At 40.4% G+C, this 13,109-nt stretch overlaps 1 protein-coding gene across 1 annotated transcript in view; it reads right to left on the reverse strand.

Annotated features, from left to right (window-relative positions):
* Positions 1-13,109, reverse strand: part of ift172 (intraflagellar transport 172) — a 41,235-nt gene that overhangs the window by 19,765 nt on the left and 8,361 nt on the right. Inside the window, exons 15-24 of the mRNA XM_054618283.1 lie at positions 12,072-12,184; positions 7,914-8,081; positions 6,986-7,122; positions 5,726-5,833; positions 4,502-4,586; positions 4,097-4,189; positions 3,646-3,723; positions 2,294-2,542; positions 1,222-1,300; positions 502-622 (exon numbers count right to left, since the gene is read on the reverse strand). Of these exons, the coding sequence (XP_054474258.1) occupies positions 502-622; positions 1,222-1,300; positions 2,294-2,542; positions 3,646-3,723; positions 4,097-4,189; positions 4,502-4,586; positions 5,726-5,833; positions 6,986-7,122; positions 7,914-8,081; positions 12,072-12,184 (1,231 nt within the window). The remainder of the gene's footprint in view (positions 1-501; positions 623-1,221; positions 1,301-2,293; positions 2,543-3,645; positions 3,724-4,096; positions 4,190-4,501; positions 4,587-5,725; positions 5,834-6,985; positions 7,123-7,913; positions 8,082-12,071; positions 12,185-13,109) is intronic.

The following is a 13,109-nucleotide window of genomic DNA, read 5'->3' on the forward strand; positions in this document are numbered from 1 at the left end:
TTTATGTCCTTGTGTTGCTGCAACAACAGATGTTATGCCCCGCTGGGGATCAATAAAGGTTTATCTCATCTGATTGTGCTGCTCCACCAACACAGCCAAATTGAATTGTGAAAAGTGAATTAACTTTGGTTAGGATTTAAGTTAAACCAAATAATTTTATTAAGACAGGCACAGATTGAAACTATTCTGGAAGCAGAATTTGGCAGTGGAAGAAGTATATTTGAAACCTTTGTATCTGTGGAGAGTTTTAGCTTCCCAAAGTCAAAATTCAGTTACTCAGATGCTATTTCAACTTCAAACATATAAAATCTGGGCGCTGTATTTATTTGGTATTTTTTGGGAATCTAATCTTGTTAAAAGACATCTATTATGGTCCTGGTGATGTTTTAAAGAAATATTGTCCGTCTCTGATGTTTCTTTATTTTTTATTTTTTAATGTGTCATCTTTCCTCCTCTCCATCTGCCCAAATATTTGTCTCTTCACTCCTCTATGCTACATACCCTGCTTCAATGAAGTGGTTGATGGCGGCATCCATCTGTTTCTGCTGGACGAGGTAGTCTCCCCAGGCTTCCTCCAGTTTCACCACCTCAGCAGGGAAGGCGAGGCGTGCCAGCTCCACCGCTACAGGAAGCAGAAACTTCATTTAATATACCGTACGACTACTGTTGTTGTCCAAAATCTTGTCACATGATATTGCTTGTACCTTTTGTACTTAAAAATGATACTTGTATACTTACAATACATACTGTACTCGTGTCAAATATACAACCAGCCATGCCAGCTGCAATATGAGGCTTTGATATCAGCTAAATGCTAACGTCAGAATGCTCATAACATGCTCATAATGGCAATTCTAACATGCTAGCATGCTAACCTTTGCTAATAACACAAAGTACAGCTTAGGCTGATGGGAACTTCATTGGGTTTGCAAATCAGAGTTTTGACCTGGAAGTAGCACTAGATCAAATCTCAGAGGGTCACCAGGGTCATTAGGGTTCCTCCTCTGGGAGTCATGAATGTATGAACCAAACTTAGTGGCAATCCATCGAATAGCTATTTAGATATTCAGTCTGGACCAAAGCGGTGGACCGACTAATCGACCAGCATTGTTCTTCCTAAAGCTGCTAGCATAACAACAAAATCACCAGGCAAACACATTTTGGTTGTTATTTAAAATATAGGATAATCATATTCATGCTATCTAAAGGTCATTGATTTACCTTTCCTGAAGGCACCTCCTTTGCAGTAACACTCCAAAGCTCTTTGGTTGTTTCTGATCTTCTCATACAGATCTCCAGCCTGGTCAGAAGATATAGAGTGTATGAATTTACACGCAAGACAAATTGACATGTAATGAAAATCCAGCGTTGCCTTGTCAGGGTAGTTAGGAATGGAAACTCTATGGCCAAAAACAGTATGTGGACACTGGACACCCTTTTGTGCACTTTTGGTCTGGGCTGTTTTATCAAGGTTCGTATTGATTTGTATGGCAACAAGCTCAAAGTGTACAAAGCCTGGTTCATCAATAGATGGTTTTGCCAGTTTGGTGTGGAAGAATTTGACTGGCTTGCTGCACAGAGCCTCAACCTTAACCCCTATCCAACACCTTTGGGATGAACTGGAACAACGACTGTGAGCCAGACCTAATCACCCACCATCAGTGTCTGATCTCACTGATTCTCTTGTGACTGGGTGGAAGCCAAATCTTGTAGGAAACCTTCCTAGAAGAGTGGAGGTTGTTATAGCAACAGATAAAAACCCACGACTATGGAAAGAGATGTTCGATTATCACATATGGGTGTAATGTCTCTGGCGGTCCACATACTTAATTCACTTAGGTCACACATTTCTTCAACAACAGAATGCACCACACACGATCTTTGCAAGATACGGAAAATATACAGACTTTTGACCCTTAAACACCTAAACGAATGAAACCCTACACCATCTGAATGCAGCAACACATTTTGTTCTGAAGTTTTGTTCTCTCCTCCTTCCAACCTGTTACATAAACACAGATGGCTCCAGGAGGAGAACTAGGTTCTAAGACAATCGGCTACAGAAACAGACAGATGGAGGGGGACAGAGTGCAAAACTGCAAAAAAAATACAAGAACAAAAACTATTTTCCTCTGTTGATACCTCTCCTCTCCTGGCATTTGTTATGAGAGGACAGGAAGATGAGGTGAAAAGGAGGAGAATGGATAATATTTACTGGAATAGGATACCAGCTGGGATAAATTCTGCAATAACCAAGGCAGACAGATAGTTACGATAGATAGAGTCCACTCACCCTTTCATAAAACTCTCCCTTGATGAGGCTGGCGGCGATGCGGCCGACGGTATCGCTATTGTTGGTGATCTCCGTATGGCTGATGGCCAGTCGGGCGGCTTTAGCCGGCAGTCCGGCCTTCAGGTAGAGGTTAATGGCACCCTGGAAGTCTCCCTCGCTCTCCCTCACCTCACCCGCCTTCTCATCCTGACCCGTCTCCGTTAACCACTGGTAATGGTTCCCACGCAGGGTGTCCAGCTCCGGGTGGCCCTAAGAGAGTCATTTTGGCTTGAGGGTGGGGTTTGTTTCTACGTTAGACATAGGTATAAATCTAGTGCTGAGACACCGCCCTGCCTTAGAGAAAATGTATTGACAACCATTAAAAACAATGTCATCTTTAGCCATTTAGCAAGCAAGTTATTCGAATATTCATTTTGATTTGCTTTTTTTCTCTTTAAAAAAAAAAAAGATTTTTCATTTATTATTTTTAGCTGTTTGGACTGTTAATTAGAAATAAGTAATTTGAATATGTTCGCATGGGCTCTGAGAAGATATCATTTCTGATGTAATGAATCGTTAATTTTAGCCATGCTTAAATCGGGTAGAGCTAAAGGGGCCAGTGTGTAGCATTTAGGGGGATCCATTGGAAGAAATGGAACATTAAATAGTATTTTCTCTTTAGTGTATAATCACCTGAAACAAAGAATTGCTGTGTTTTCCATACTGTAGAATGAGCAGTTTATATCTATCTACATACGGAGCTATTTTTCACGTTTTTCTCATGAGGCCATCGTAGTTCTCCTACTCACTTGGCACTCAGGAGTAGTTGCAGTTGGTTGCAATCTGAAACCTCATCGCTAGGTGCCACTAAATCCTACACACTGCACTTTTAAAGGTTATATGTGATTAAAATTGTGCACAGATCCAAGAGCGCAGAAATTTAACTCTCGCCCTACCTTGAACAGAGGCGAAATAATAGTCAACCTTTAACTCAATTCACTGTTGCGTCTGGTTCTCAGTTTTTTTGTACAGGATCAAGTCTGCACCGAGGAGAATGTATACAAAACTTATCTAACATGTGAGAAGACACAGAAAAAAACACACTGGCTAAATGATTGCAACACAGAAAAGAATACAGTACAGGAGAATGGGTTGAATTGTACTTTTCTAGAGCAGCAGCAGAAGGTGGGGGGCAACAAACAGAAAGTGCTTTGAGTTAGCAGATGTCACAGTCTTTGTCGGTAGCGTTTGTGGACTTCAGCGGTGTGTTGTCGAAGGCTCAGTTTATAGTCCAGGGTGTTTATGCCAGTATGCAACAACAGAATCTCCCTCAGGTTAAACTTAAAGTATACATTTAGTCTGTGCGTTATTACCTTGGCTTCAGCAACGGCAATGCAGTCGTCCCACATATGGAGCTCCTGGTACATCTCTATCGCCTCATCGATGGAATTCTGCAGAAAACGAGAAAGTGAGAATGTGACTCAGTGCTGCCCAATCTTGACTTTTGCAAATAATAAAGCGTGTACAGGTGTGATATTGATACACTGCATTTAGAGTTTCTCATCTGGTAAACTCACCTGTGGGCTCCCGAACCATAGGTAAACTATCTGACCAATCCCAGGTGTTACCAACACAGATAGACAGAATATAATGGTATATTCATTTTACATTTTTTTTATGTAAAATGAATATTCAAATGCTATTCAAATGCTGTTAAAGAACTCAACTTGCAGAAGTTTGTTTTTGGTTTCTTAAGAATGCATCAGCAATTAATTGTTAAATGTTTGAGACATATTGGAAGTGTGTACGGGGCGTGTCGCGAACCTGCTCCATGTAGTGCATCTCAGCCAGTTTAAAGTTCTTATCCAGCATCGCCACGTGGGCTTGGACTTGGAAAAACGCTGTTCCATCTCCTCCCTGGTCAAAAGAGAGAGAGACACACACACACACACACACACACACACACACACACACACACACACACACACACACACACACACACACACACACACACACACACACACACACACACACACACACACACACACACACACACACACAGTGAGACACACACACTCCTGTGATCACTTTAATTTGTTCCCTTTTATGACACTTAAAATCTTTTATAAATATGTTATACCACCCTAAATAACTCAGTATTTTTGGTCTATATGGTCAGTTTTGAGATTTACTGTTATGCCTTGTATCTGTGCTGATATGAAAACACACCATTTCCTGTGAAACTTTGTCGGCGATCTGGTTTGTTTGGTGGAGGAAACGCAGAGTCGAGACGTCCCCCAATGCGGCAAAACACCTATAATAGACAAAGGAAAAACAACGAGAGAGAGAGAGGACATGTAGTAAAAACATAGAGGGAGAAAGAAGAAACTTTCAGTGAAGGTGGAAGGTAACATCGTCCGGTCAAAGCTCTGAAAAAAAAGCTCACTTAATGAACCGAGATAAATTAGAGCTTTTGTCTAATTAGCCTTTAGATACGCTGCAGTCTGAGGGTCTGCGAGATGAAAAGGCTCGTCTTCGCATTTGGCCACTTTATTACCAACTTTCTCTGAACAGTTGCATCAGATTAATGAACAAGTCATGAAAGAAAAGAAAAAAAAAGTTAAAAAACTCCTTCTGTCGGACTCTTTCTCGCTTCCCTCCCTCATTAACATCCCTTCCCTCCCTCATTAACATTACCCACTCCAGACAAAAACGTTTCTTCCCCCAATTTCATGATTTATGCAAATCAGGCCCAGGCCTAACGAACAGCATATGCATTATTAATGACAGAATTCCAATTTTTAAAAGTTTCTCAAAACAGAGAGAAATATGGAGTGAAAGAGAGAGAGAGAGAGAGAGAGAGAGAGAGAGAGAGAGAGATGCTTATTATTGAAAAAAACTGTCTTTGATGATTAATGAAGTTGGAGAGGGAGGTCAGGCAGGGACACAGTCATTTGCTGTGTGTGTGTGTGTGTTTGTGCAACCACACATATATGTGTGTCCAAAAGCTTTTTCATTTCAGGTGACCAAGGTGCCCTTGTTGTCTCCATTCTCTTCAGTCACAAAGATAAGTCTCACGTACAATGAAGACTGATAAAGAATGTAATTAGCTCAGAGACATGGGCATTAGCTTGCAAGGTTGTGTGTGTGTGTGTGTGTGTGTGTGTGTGTGTGTGTGTGTGTGTGTGTGTGTGTGTGTGTGTGTGTGTGTGTGTGTGTGTGTGTGTGTGTGTGTGTTGTATACAGCTACCTTTGTGAGGACCAAACACTCACTTTGGGACAGGCCTGTTTGAGGGTCAGACTTGGTCTTAAGGGAATAAGAATAAGGGTTGGGGCTGGGGTCAGTTTAGTTGTGATGGTTAAGGTAAGGTTAAGGAGCTAGGGAATGCATAAAGTCAGCGAGAGTCCTCACAACGACAAAAGTACAAGGTTGTATGTGCGTGTCTTGCTGACCTTTCTGCGATGTGCAGCTGGTGAGCCTCCAGTGCCAGCTTGCTGAGCGTCTTCCACATGGCTTCAGTCTCTGGTGACATCTCCAGAGTCTCCAGGAATGCTGTGGCTCTGTTAACACACACAAAGATGTAAAGCTGAGTCAGGCCGAGGTACAACGGTATTTTGTGTTGCAGATGCTGTGGGTGTTTGAACATGCAGTATGAAAACGGTTTTACTCCGTCCACAAATATGAAAATACGGTTGTGAGGCCTAGTAATATTATATCACATACTTCCCATCAATAATAACTCTTATGATACGATTCAGGCCTGCCACGATAATTATGCTATTGGCTCACTTCACAATATACAGACATGGCCTCCATTATTTTTACGTTAGCGCATTCTCATACGTTTCTAATTCTTATTCTTATATATATTTCCCTTTAAGGAATTAATGCCTCTCTATACCCCTGTGCCAATTGTTTAAAATGTATGTGAAATGTCAGTTAACAAAGCTCGACAGTCCATTTTATTTTGCTGTTTTGTTGGTGGGGTTTTATTTGATTTGCTTTTTTGTCCAACTAATTAAATGAATGCAACCAATGGAACCGGTTAAGCAGCAGTAAATGGATGGATGAATGAATCAACTGAAAATAATTAATTCATTTTAGTTTTCACCAAAATCAACACTTGGCCACTCTGAGCTGAGGAGCTTCCTAGCTACTGTATTAGGCCTTAGTGACTGTGTTTGCTGAAGGTCTGACGGTGCTGACAGCCTCCTGCAGCACAATGCTCTGACCAAAACAAATCCAATTTTTAGTTTACAATTGTCTACTGTCTTCCAGCAACCAGCAATCACATAAAATTGTTTTTTTTTAGACAGATAGACAAGCACAAATCAACGAAGTCCTGTCAAAGGTTGCTGGCCTCACTTTGTTTAGAGTTCAAAGCTACAGTGAAGAGTTCAGCTGCTGCTCCTCCAAACTGAGAGAGGTCAGTTGCGATGATTAGAGAGTGTCTCTTTGGAGGTGTTCAAATCACGACACATTGAGGAGACCACGCCTCCCAGCTCTCCTGCCAGCTCTGATGAAACCCTCAAGCAGAGCTGGAGGAAGCTGCTGGATAAAAGGACATCTGGCCTGTTCTGCTCTCCCGGCTGTCACTGTGACTCTGACCCAGAATAAGCAGCAAGTAGTCGGAAGGCCGGATGGATGTTCAACTCGACAAATAATGACAGTGATGGGCAGATTTAATATCAGTCAAAGTGGTCTAAACGTACCTGTCATAATCCCCGTCGTCGATAGCAGTACCAAACTCAATAAGGCCTTCGTCCAGTGTGTACGTCACGGTGTTGACGCCCTCCGTCACGATCACATCTGTCTTCCCATCGACTCTTTCTAGATCAATAATGTCTCCCTGATTAAGAGAAGTGAAACCGATTTAAAGTTAGAGAGAGGGGTGCTGCAGTGGTGGAATGTAACCAAGTGAATTTACTCAAGTACTGCACTCAACTACAAGAACGTAATGCTACATAAACATGAATGAATCAGTAATAATAATCAAATAATACAATACATAGTAATATAAAACTCACAGGAGACATTTTTCTGCATTGAGCACTCTGATAGTTTAAGTACATTTTCTATATATATTATACCTAAGTAACATTTTGAATACAGGACTTGCAGTCATGCAGTATTCTTAGTCACTACAAAAAATGTTTTTAAATGATGGAGCACAGCAATCAATCGTCCATTAGCTATTTGTAATGATGGATGCACTTTGCAAAATGTAAAATTTGTTCAACTGCACCCACGCAAGAGCTTCCTCTGCCTGGTTTTATTATTAAGTGGAAACTGATTTCTATTATTATTATTACGATTTTAAATGCATTTTACCTTTATTTAAATTGTAACTCCGCTGATTGGGCACATACAGATGAGTTTTTTCATCATTAGGATAACTACCACTGGCAAAATAACCCTGATGATGTCACAGTGATTTCAACGTGGACTTGGAGAATACACAATTTTTAGGGAACACGTGCTTTACAAAACTGGTGGTGGTGTTGGAAAGACATTGGAAAAGTACCAGGTATAGAGGGCCAAATAAAAATATGGAAAAGGCCAATAACTACTTGACTTCATGTCACCTGATGGAGACCCAACAGATACACACTCACACTTACAAAGAGAACAGAGCCTCACCTTGATCGGGAACATGGTGATGCTCTCTGGGCTGTCGATGCTGTACCAGATGCAGAGGTTTCCTCTGTTTTGAGCCACCACCACGTCGCTGCCAGGCACCCACTGGACGTAGGAGCAGAAACTCAGCAGCGTGGTCTTCACGCCGGACTCTATGTCATAGAGATGGAGCTGAGGAGGAAGGAGAGGGAGGGAGATGCTGATTGTTAATTTCATTGTCAGCGATGGAAATTAGTTTTCTTGCTAAGAGTTAGATGAGAAGATTGACACCGATCTGTATTCAGAAGACAGTTAGCTTAGCTTAGCATTAGGAATGGGAACAGAGGCAAACACATTCCTAACTCTGTGCAAGGATAAGGAAATCTGTCTACCAGCTCCTCTTATGCTAATTGAATAACATGGTATATCTTGGTTTTTTTAAATGATGAAAAGAAAAATGATAAAAAAAAAAATGATAATGATAGAAAATCAGTAGGGACAATATAGCGTATGATTATTTATTATTTTATCACTTTTTTCCAGTATTCCCTTTCCTTGCATGGCAGCCGGATTCTTACGATGTCACGCAAGAATCACATTTCACACAAAAATCTGTGTAACAAACCCTCTGGCAGGTCAAGTTAGTACTTCCTAGAAGTATATAACAATAATTCCCAATGATACAAATAATTTCATAAAATGTAACTTGGACCTGGATAACCAATTCATTTTTTGTGCTAAAATGAACACTTAAGACGATGAGTTTCCTAGCTCCTGTAGCTAGCCGTTGTTTCGGTGTTCACTACAGGTCTGATGGTTCTGACTGAAACAAAAAAAGACTGAACAGCCTCTTGCAGCACAAATCACTGTCACAACAACTCCACTTTTTATTAATAGGTGTAGAACGTCTCACGACAGACAGCAATCACATACAAACACACTTACACACGTACATCACAGCCAGTGATTTAGTAGTAAACACAATGATTAGCCTTATCTTCTAATTCCCTTTGTTAAAGTTAAAGTTTGCACTGTATAGTTGAACTCCTACTGCTTGAACCAAGTTGATTAACTTCCAGCGGCTCCATGTGAATCCTCACACTGCAATCTATTCTTCTATAGTCTTGATGAGTTGTAATTATGTAGATTCTATAAGCTACAGTGGCTCCCACAGCACTTAATATGTATGTGTGCGTGTATGACAGACCGCCTGCTGTTGTAATCAGCTGCCTTAATATCCCCACCCCCCCAACCACCACCATTTTTAATAACGCTGCGTCCATAGTTTTACCCTGGAGCTCAGCCGGCCACGTTTTAATGCAGTGAGGAAGAGAAGCCTGTTGATTAGTTCACTTGAAAGCAAGTTTCAATTAAAGAAAACATTTGTCATACAACTTGAATTTCTTTTTCTTATTTCTTACTGGTGGGAAGTGCAGTGAATACATGCTTTGAATGTGAATATGCTAAACGTGAAAAAGTATTCATCCTTTTCAGTCTGTTAGGGATAGTCAGTAGGCATATTTTTGACATCCCAAAAAAAATCAATATCAAGTGTTTAAGTGTACCCCATACCATAATATTTAACTATTTTACCTCTCAGAACACTGGAGTTGCAGGTCTACCGCTGCCTCTATCGGTTAGTTTGTTTGTGTCATTGGGTGACTTCAGTGAAAACGAACTAGTAACCCTTTAAAACGCCAAAGTCACACAAGCAGTGGACCAGTGACTCCTATGTTCTGCGTCGTCGAAATACTGTTTATTGTCAAAGGAGACTTGTGGCATTGAACAGTGCATAGATAACAGCTTCAGTTCCCTGTCGGAAATGGCTGTCTGACGGTAAAGTAAAGCTGTGAAAATATTCTAAATATAACGTACACTTAAACTGATTTTTTACCTGTCTAAAATATGTTTTGCTGCTGCTCCCCATCGACAGCAGTACATTGCTTAGCTTCAATGCTGGTACTGTTTCTCCAGACTAGGGGCGTGTTGTCTGCCATCTACTGTAGGTATTACACTGATTATGGATATGTTCCTCATACAGCCCCACTTCAAAACAGACAAACTAACCCTTTAACAGACAGATAGCATGCATATATAATCTTTATGCAAAATCAGTACTGAATTAAAGTTTTTAAATATACCTCTTCAGAAAAAAACAACACATTCAAATCCAAGGTATTCAAGTAGAAACAGTTCAAAGTAAGGATTTCTGTCTACAAATTAACCACAAAACTTTTGAGCATCTAAAAAGAGTGTGAGTGATGAATTATGATTATCTTTCTGGTTCTAATCACCTTCAAACTTTCAATATTTGGCATATTAGAGTTCTTTCTTAACTTAAACATTTCACAATCTGTGCCACTAAAGCTCTTTTTGTACAAGATTTTTACATTACTACCTGAAAAAAACAAAAGGTTGACAGCCACTGAGGGATTCCCAATTACCAGAGTTCTCCATGTCATTGCCCCAGGGCTTGGACATCAATCTGTTTTATTACCCCGGGGCAACAACTGACAGCAGCTCTCTGCCACTCTCATCTTGAACACAGCTTCTCAAAAGAATCTGTGAATCTCAGCGCTGCCAAATCTGAGACCTACTCCACACGTCACTTGTTTTTTGGTAATAAAAGTGTAAAATGGTTAAATGTATGTTTCTTCACTAAAATCTGTGGAATAGGACCCAAGGAACAAAAAAAACAAAAGGACTCTAGGATTAGGGAATGCTGTGCGTTTTAGTGTAATCATCATGTATAAATATAGGTTGCGTTTAAAAAATGAGAGTTTAATGCTGCATTCACATGGAATCAGGCAGACGGCAAAGCGGTTACAAAGTTAGTGGACTAAAGCATGAGGTTCAAATTCGGTGAGGCTGGCAAAGAATACCGGCAACAGTAACAGTTTTCCGGTATTCTCTGCCGGCAACTGTTACTGTTGCCATTGCAACTAAAGCTGCATTTTAAAGCTACTACTAGCACAATTTCATAGGATAATAGACACAAAATAATTTGAATTCATACATTTTATACCATCACCATTACGTATATTGTCATTCGATTGGGCTGTTTAATTTTAACCGTCTGCCTGATTCCATGTGAATGCAGCATTAAACTCAAATTGAATGAGTCGCTGTCTGTCTGTCCTTTTTTTTCTTCTCGACAACTGTTTATCAGATCGACTTCACGCTTGGCGGGTGTATTACTGAGGACCGAAGTGCGACCTCTTGAGCTCTAGTGTACCTATTTATTCTATTAGTTATAGTTATAGTTATAGCTATTAGTTATAGTTATAGTTATTAGTTATATTGAGAAGTAAACCCTGTTAACTGGTACACTGCAGAACAGCATGCTGGGTACAGCTGGGCCTTGTGAGCTTTTGCACCCAAATGTGTATACTTACTTACCCTAACTTTGCTAGGGGATGCAACTATGACATGGCAGGTGTTTTTCTCAGGACCCAAGGGTGTGAACTTGTTTGGATGAGCAGCTTTTGAGAAAAATCGCAGACCAGAAGATAACAAAGTGATTTATCCATCAAATGTCTGCATTTTTAAATGCAACACAATAGAAAAATGTTGTTAGGTACATTTTAACATGACCCAACCTGGAGGATATTGTATGACTCCATCTTACTGTTGGGATGGAAATATAAAACTGAGCAGTCACAAGATGATTAACGGGCTAAGACACCATAGAAAAAAAACATTTATGCTCGTCAAAATTATTTTTGAATGATTGGTAATTGGTAATTTCGGCTACTTATAGTTATTTCATACATACTTATTTGCTGCATCTTTGCACCGTATGTTGTCTGCCTTGTTTGCACAGCGTAAATGTTAAAAGTAGCACCTTTGGCTCCACAGAAAATAAGTTTCATCCCTTCAGCGTAACAATAAAGTTCTCTTGAGACTTTCAGCGCCCCCTGTGGCATCCTCATTTATTCTGAAATACTATCAAATCACCTGGACGGGCAAAACGTCTCCACAAAAAGCCACAAGACATTATTTGGGTGATAGACGTGGCCATAACTTTAGACAAGCCCCACCTAAGGTGGGGATTTTTCTACTTGACTCACTACTTCACTCATCATCATCTTATCTATCATCTGCCCTGTCTGCCTTAAGGGCATCTCTCCCATCGTTTCCACACCCACGATCCCTCAAGGCCCTGAGGTTTTTTATTCTCACCCGCAGCTTCTTGTCCCTGAACAGCAGTTTGCGTCCCGTTTCATTGAGCTCCAGCCAGTCAATCTTGGAGTTTTGGCTGATGGTTCCCAGATTGCAGCCCCCGGCCAAGTCCACTGAGGGGCAGAAGGAAAGGACAGGTTTACTGAGCAGAAGTATGACGGTGTATCCGGCTGAAATTGGCTTTTTAATAAAGTTATAAGCCAATCATTTTGTAATACTATTATTATTCTATCAGGCAGTGTCTCTACTTTAAAAACGTACCTGCTCTGGGAATGAGTTGATATTATGAGTCCGCTGATACATAATTTTTTTTAATTAAAATGTAATATGGTCCAGGAAGTGTGGTCCACTCAGTGTAAATGATACAGTTCAAAGATGATAGGCTACAATTATTGTAGTTGTAGCAGTTTAATATAACTGTAAGTAATCATGTGTGAAAACTATCTGTGTGGCTCAATGTGAAAAAACAAAACATACTAAAGGATTTATGGAGAGAGAAATAAAATGAAGGCAGCCTAATCAGCATCCGACAGCATTCAAAAGCTGCAGATTGAAGCTGTTCTCCAATCAAAGGCATTTCACAAACCCACAGCGCATGTTTAACTGCAAGAGTCGACAGGGTTGTTGATGAAAACTGATGACTCACTATTACTTCAGGTACTGAGAAGTCACTAGCCAAGCTGTTCTTGCCTTGGAACTTATAACTTTTTGGCATCCAAGGACAAGGCTGGCTATATTCAGCACATCTCCTTTTGTTTGCAGATCCCACAGAGAGACCAAAACAGACTATCAATTAATCCTACAAACAAGTACTGTCAGTGTATCTAAAGCCGGATATTCCTCTGTGCCATCGAGCTCCGTTGTTGTCCAAAAACTATAAGAAACACATCAGTGAGTCAGACTGTGACTCAATCTTACATACATCTTCGTGCTGCTCCAAATACTAACTAGAGCACCAAATGCGGATTAATCCGCCGGTGACAACAGTCTGATACAAATGCATCTCATGTATGAGTTTATTTTTTTTTTTTAAATACA

Source organism: Anoplopoma fimbria, chromosome 18, assembly GCF_027596085.1.
Source record: "Anoplopoma fimbria isolate UVic2021 breed Golden Eagle Sablefish chromosome 18, Afim_UVic_2022, whole genome shotgun sequence".
NCBI classification, from domain to species: Eukaryota; Metazoa; Chordata; class Actinopteri; order Perciformes; family Anoplopomatidae; genus Anoplopoma; species Anoplopoma fimbria.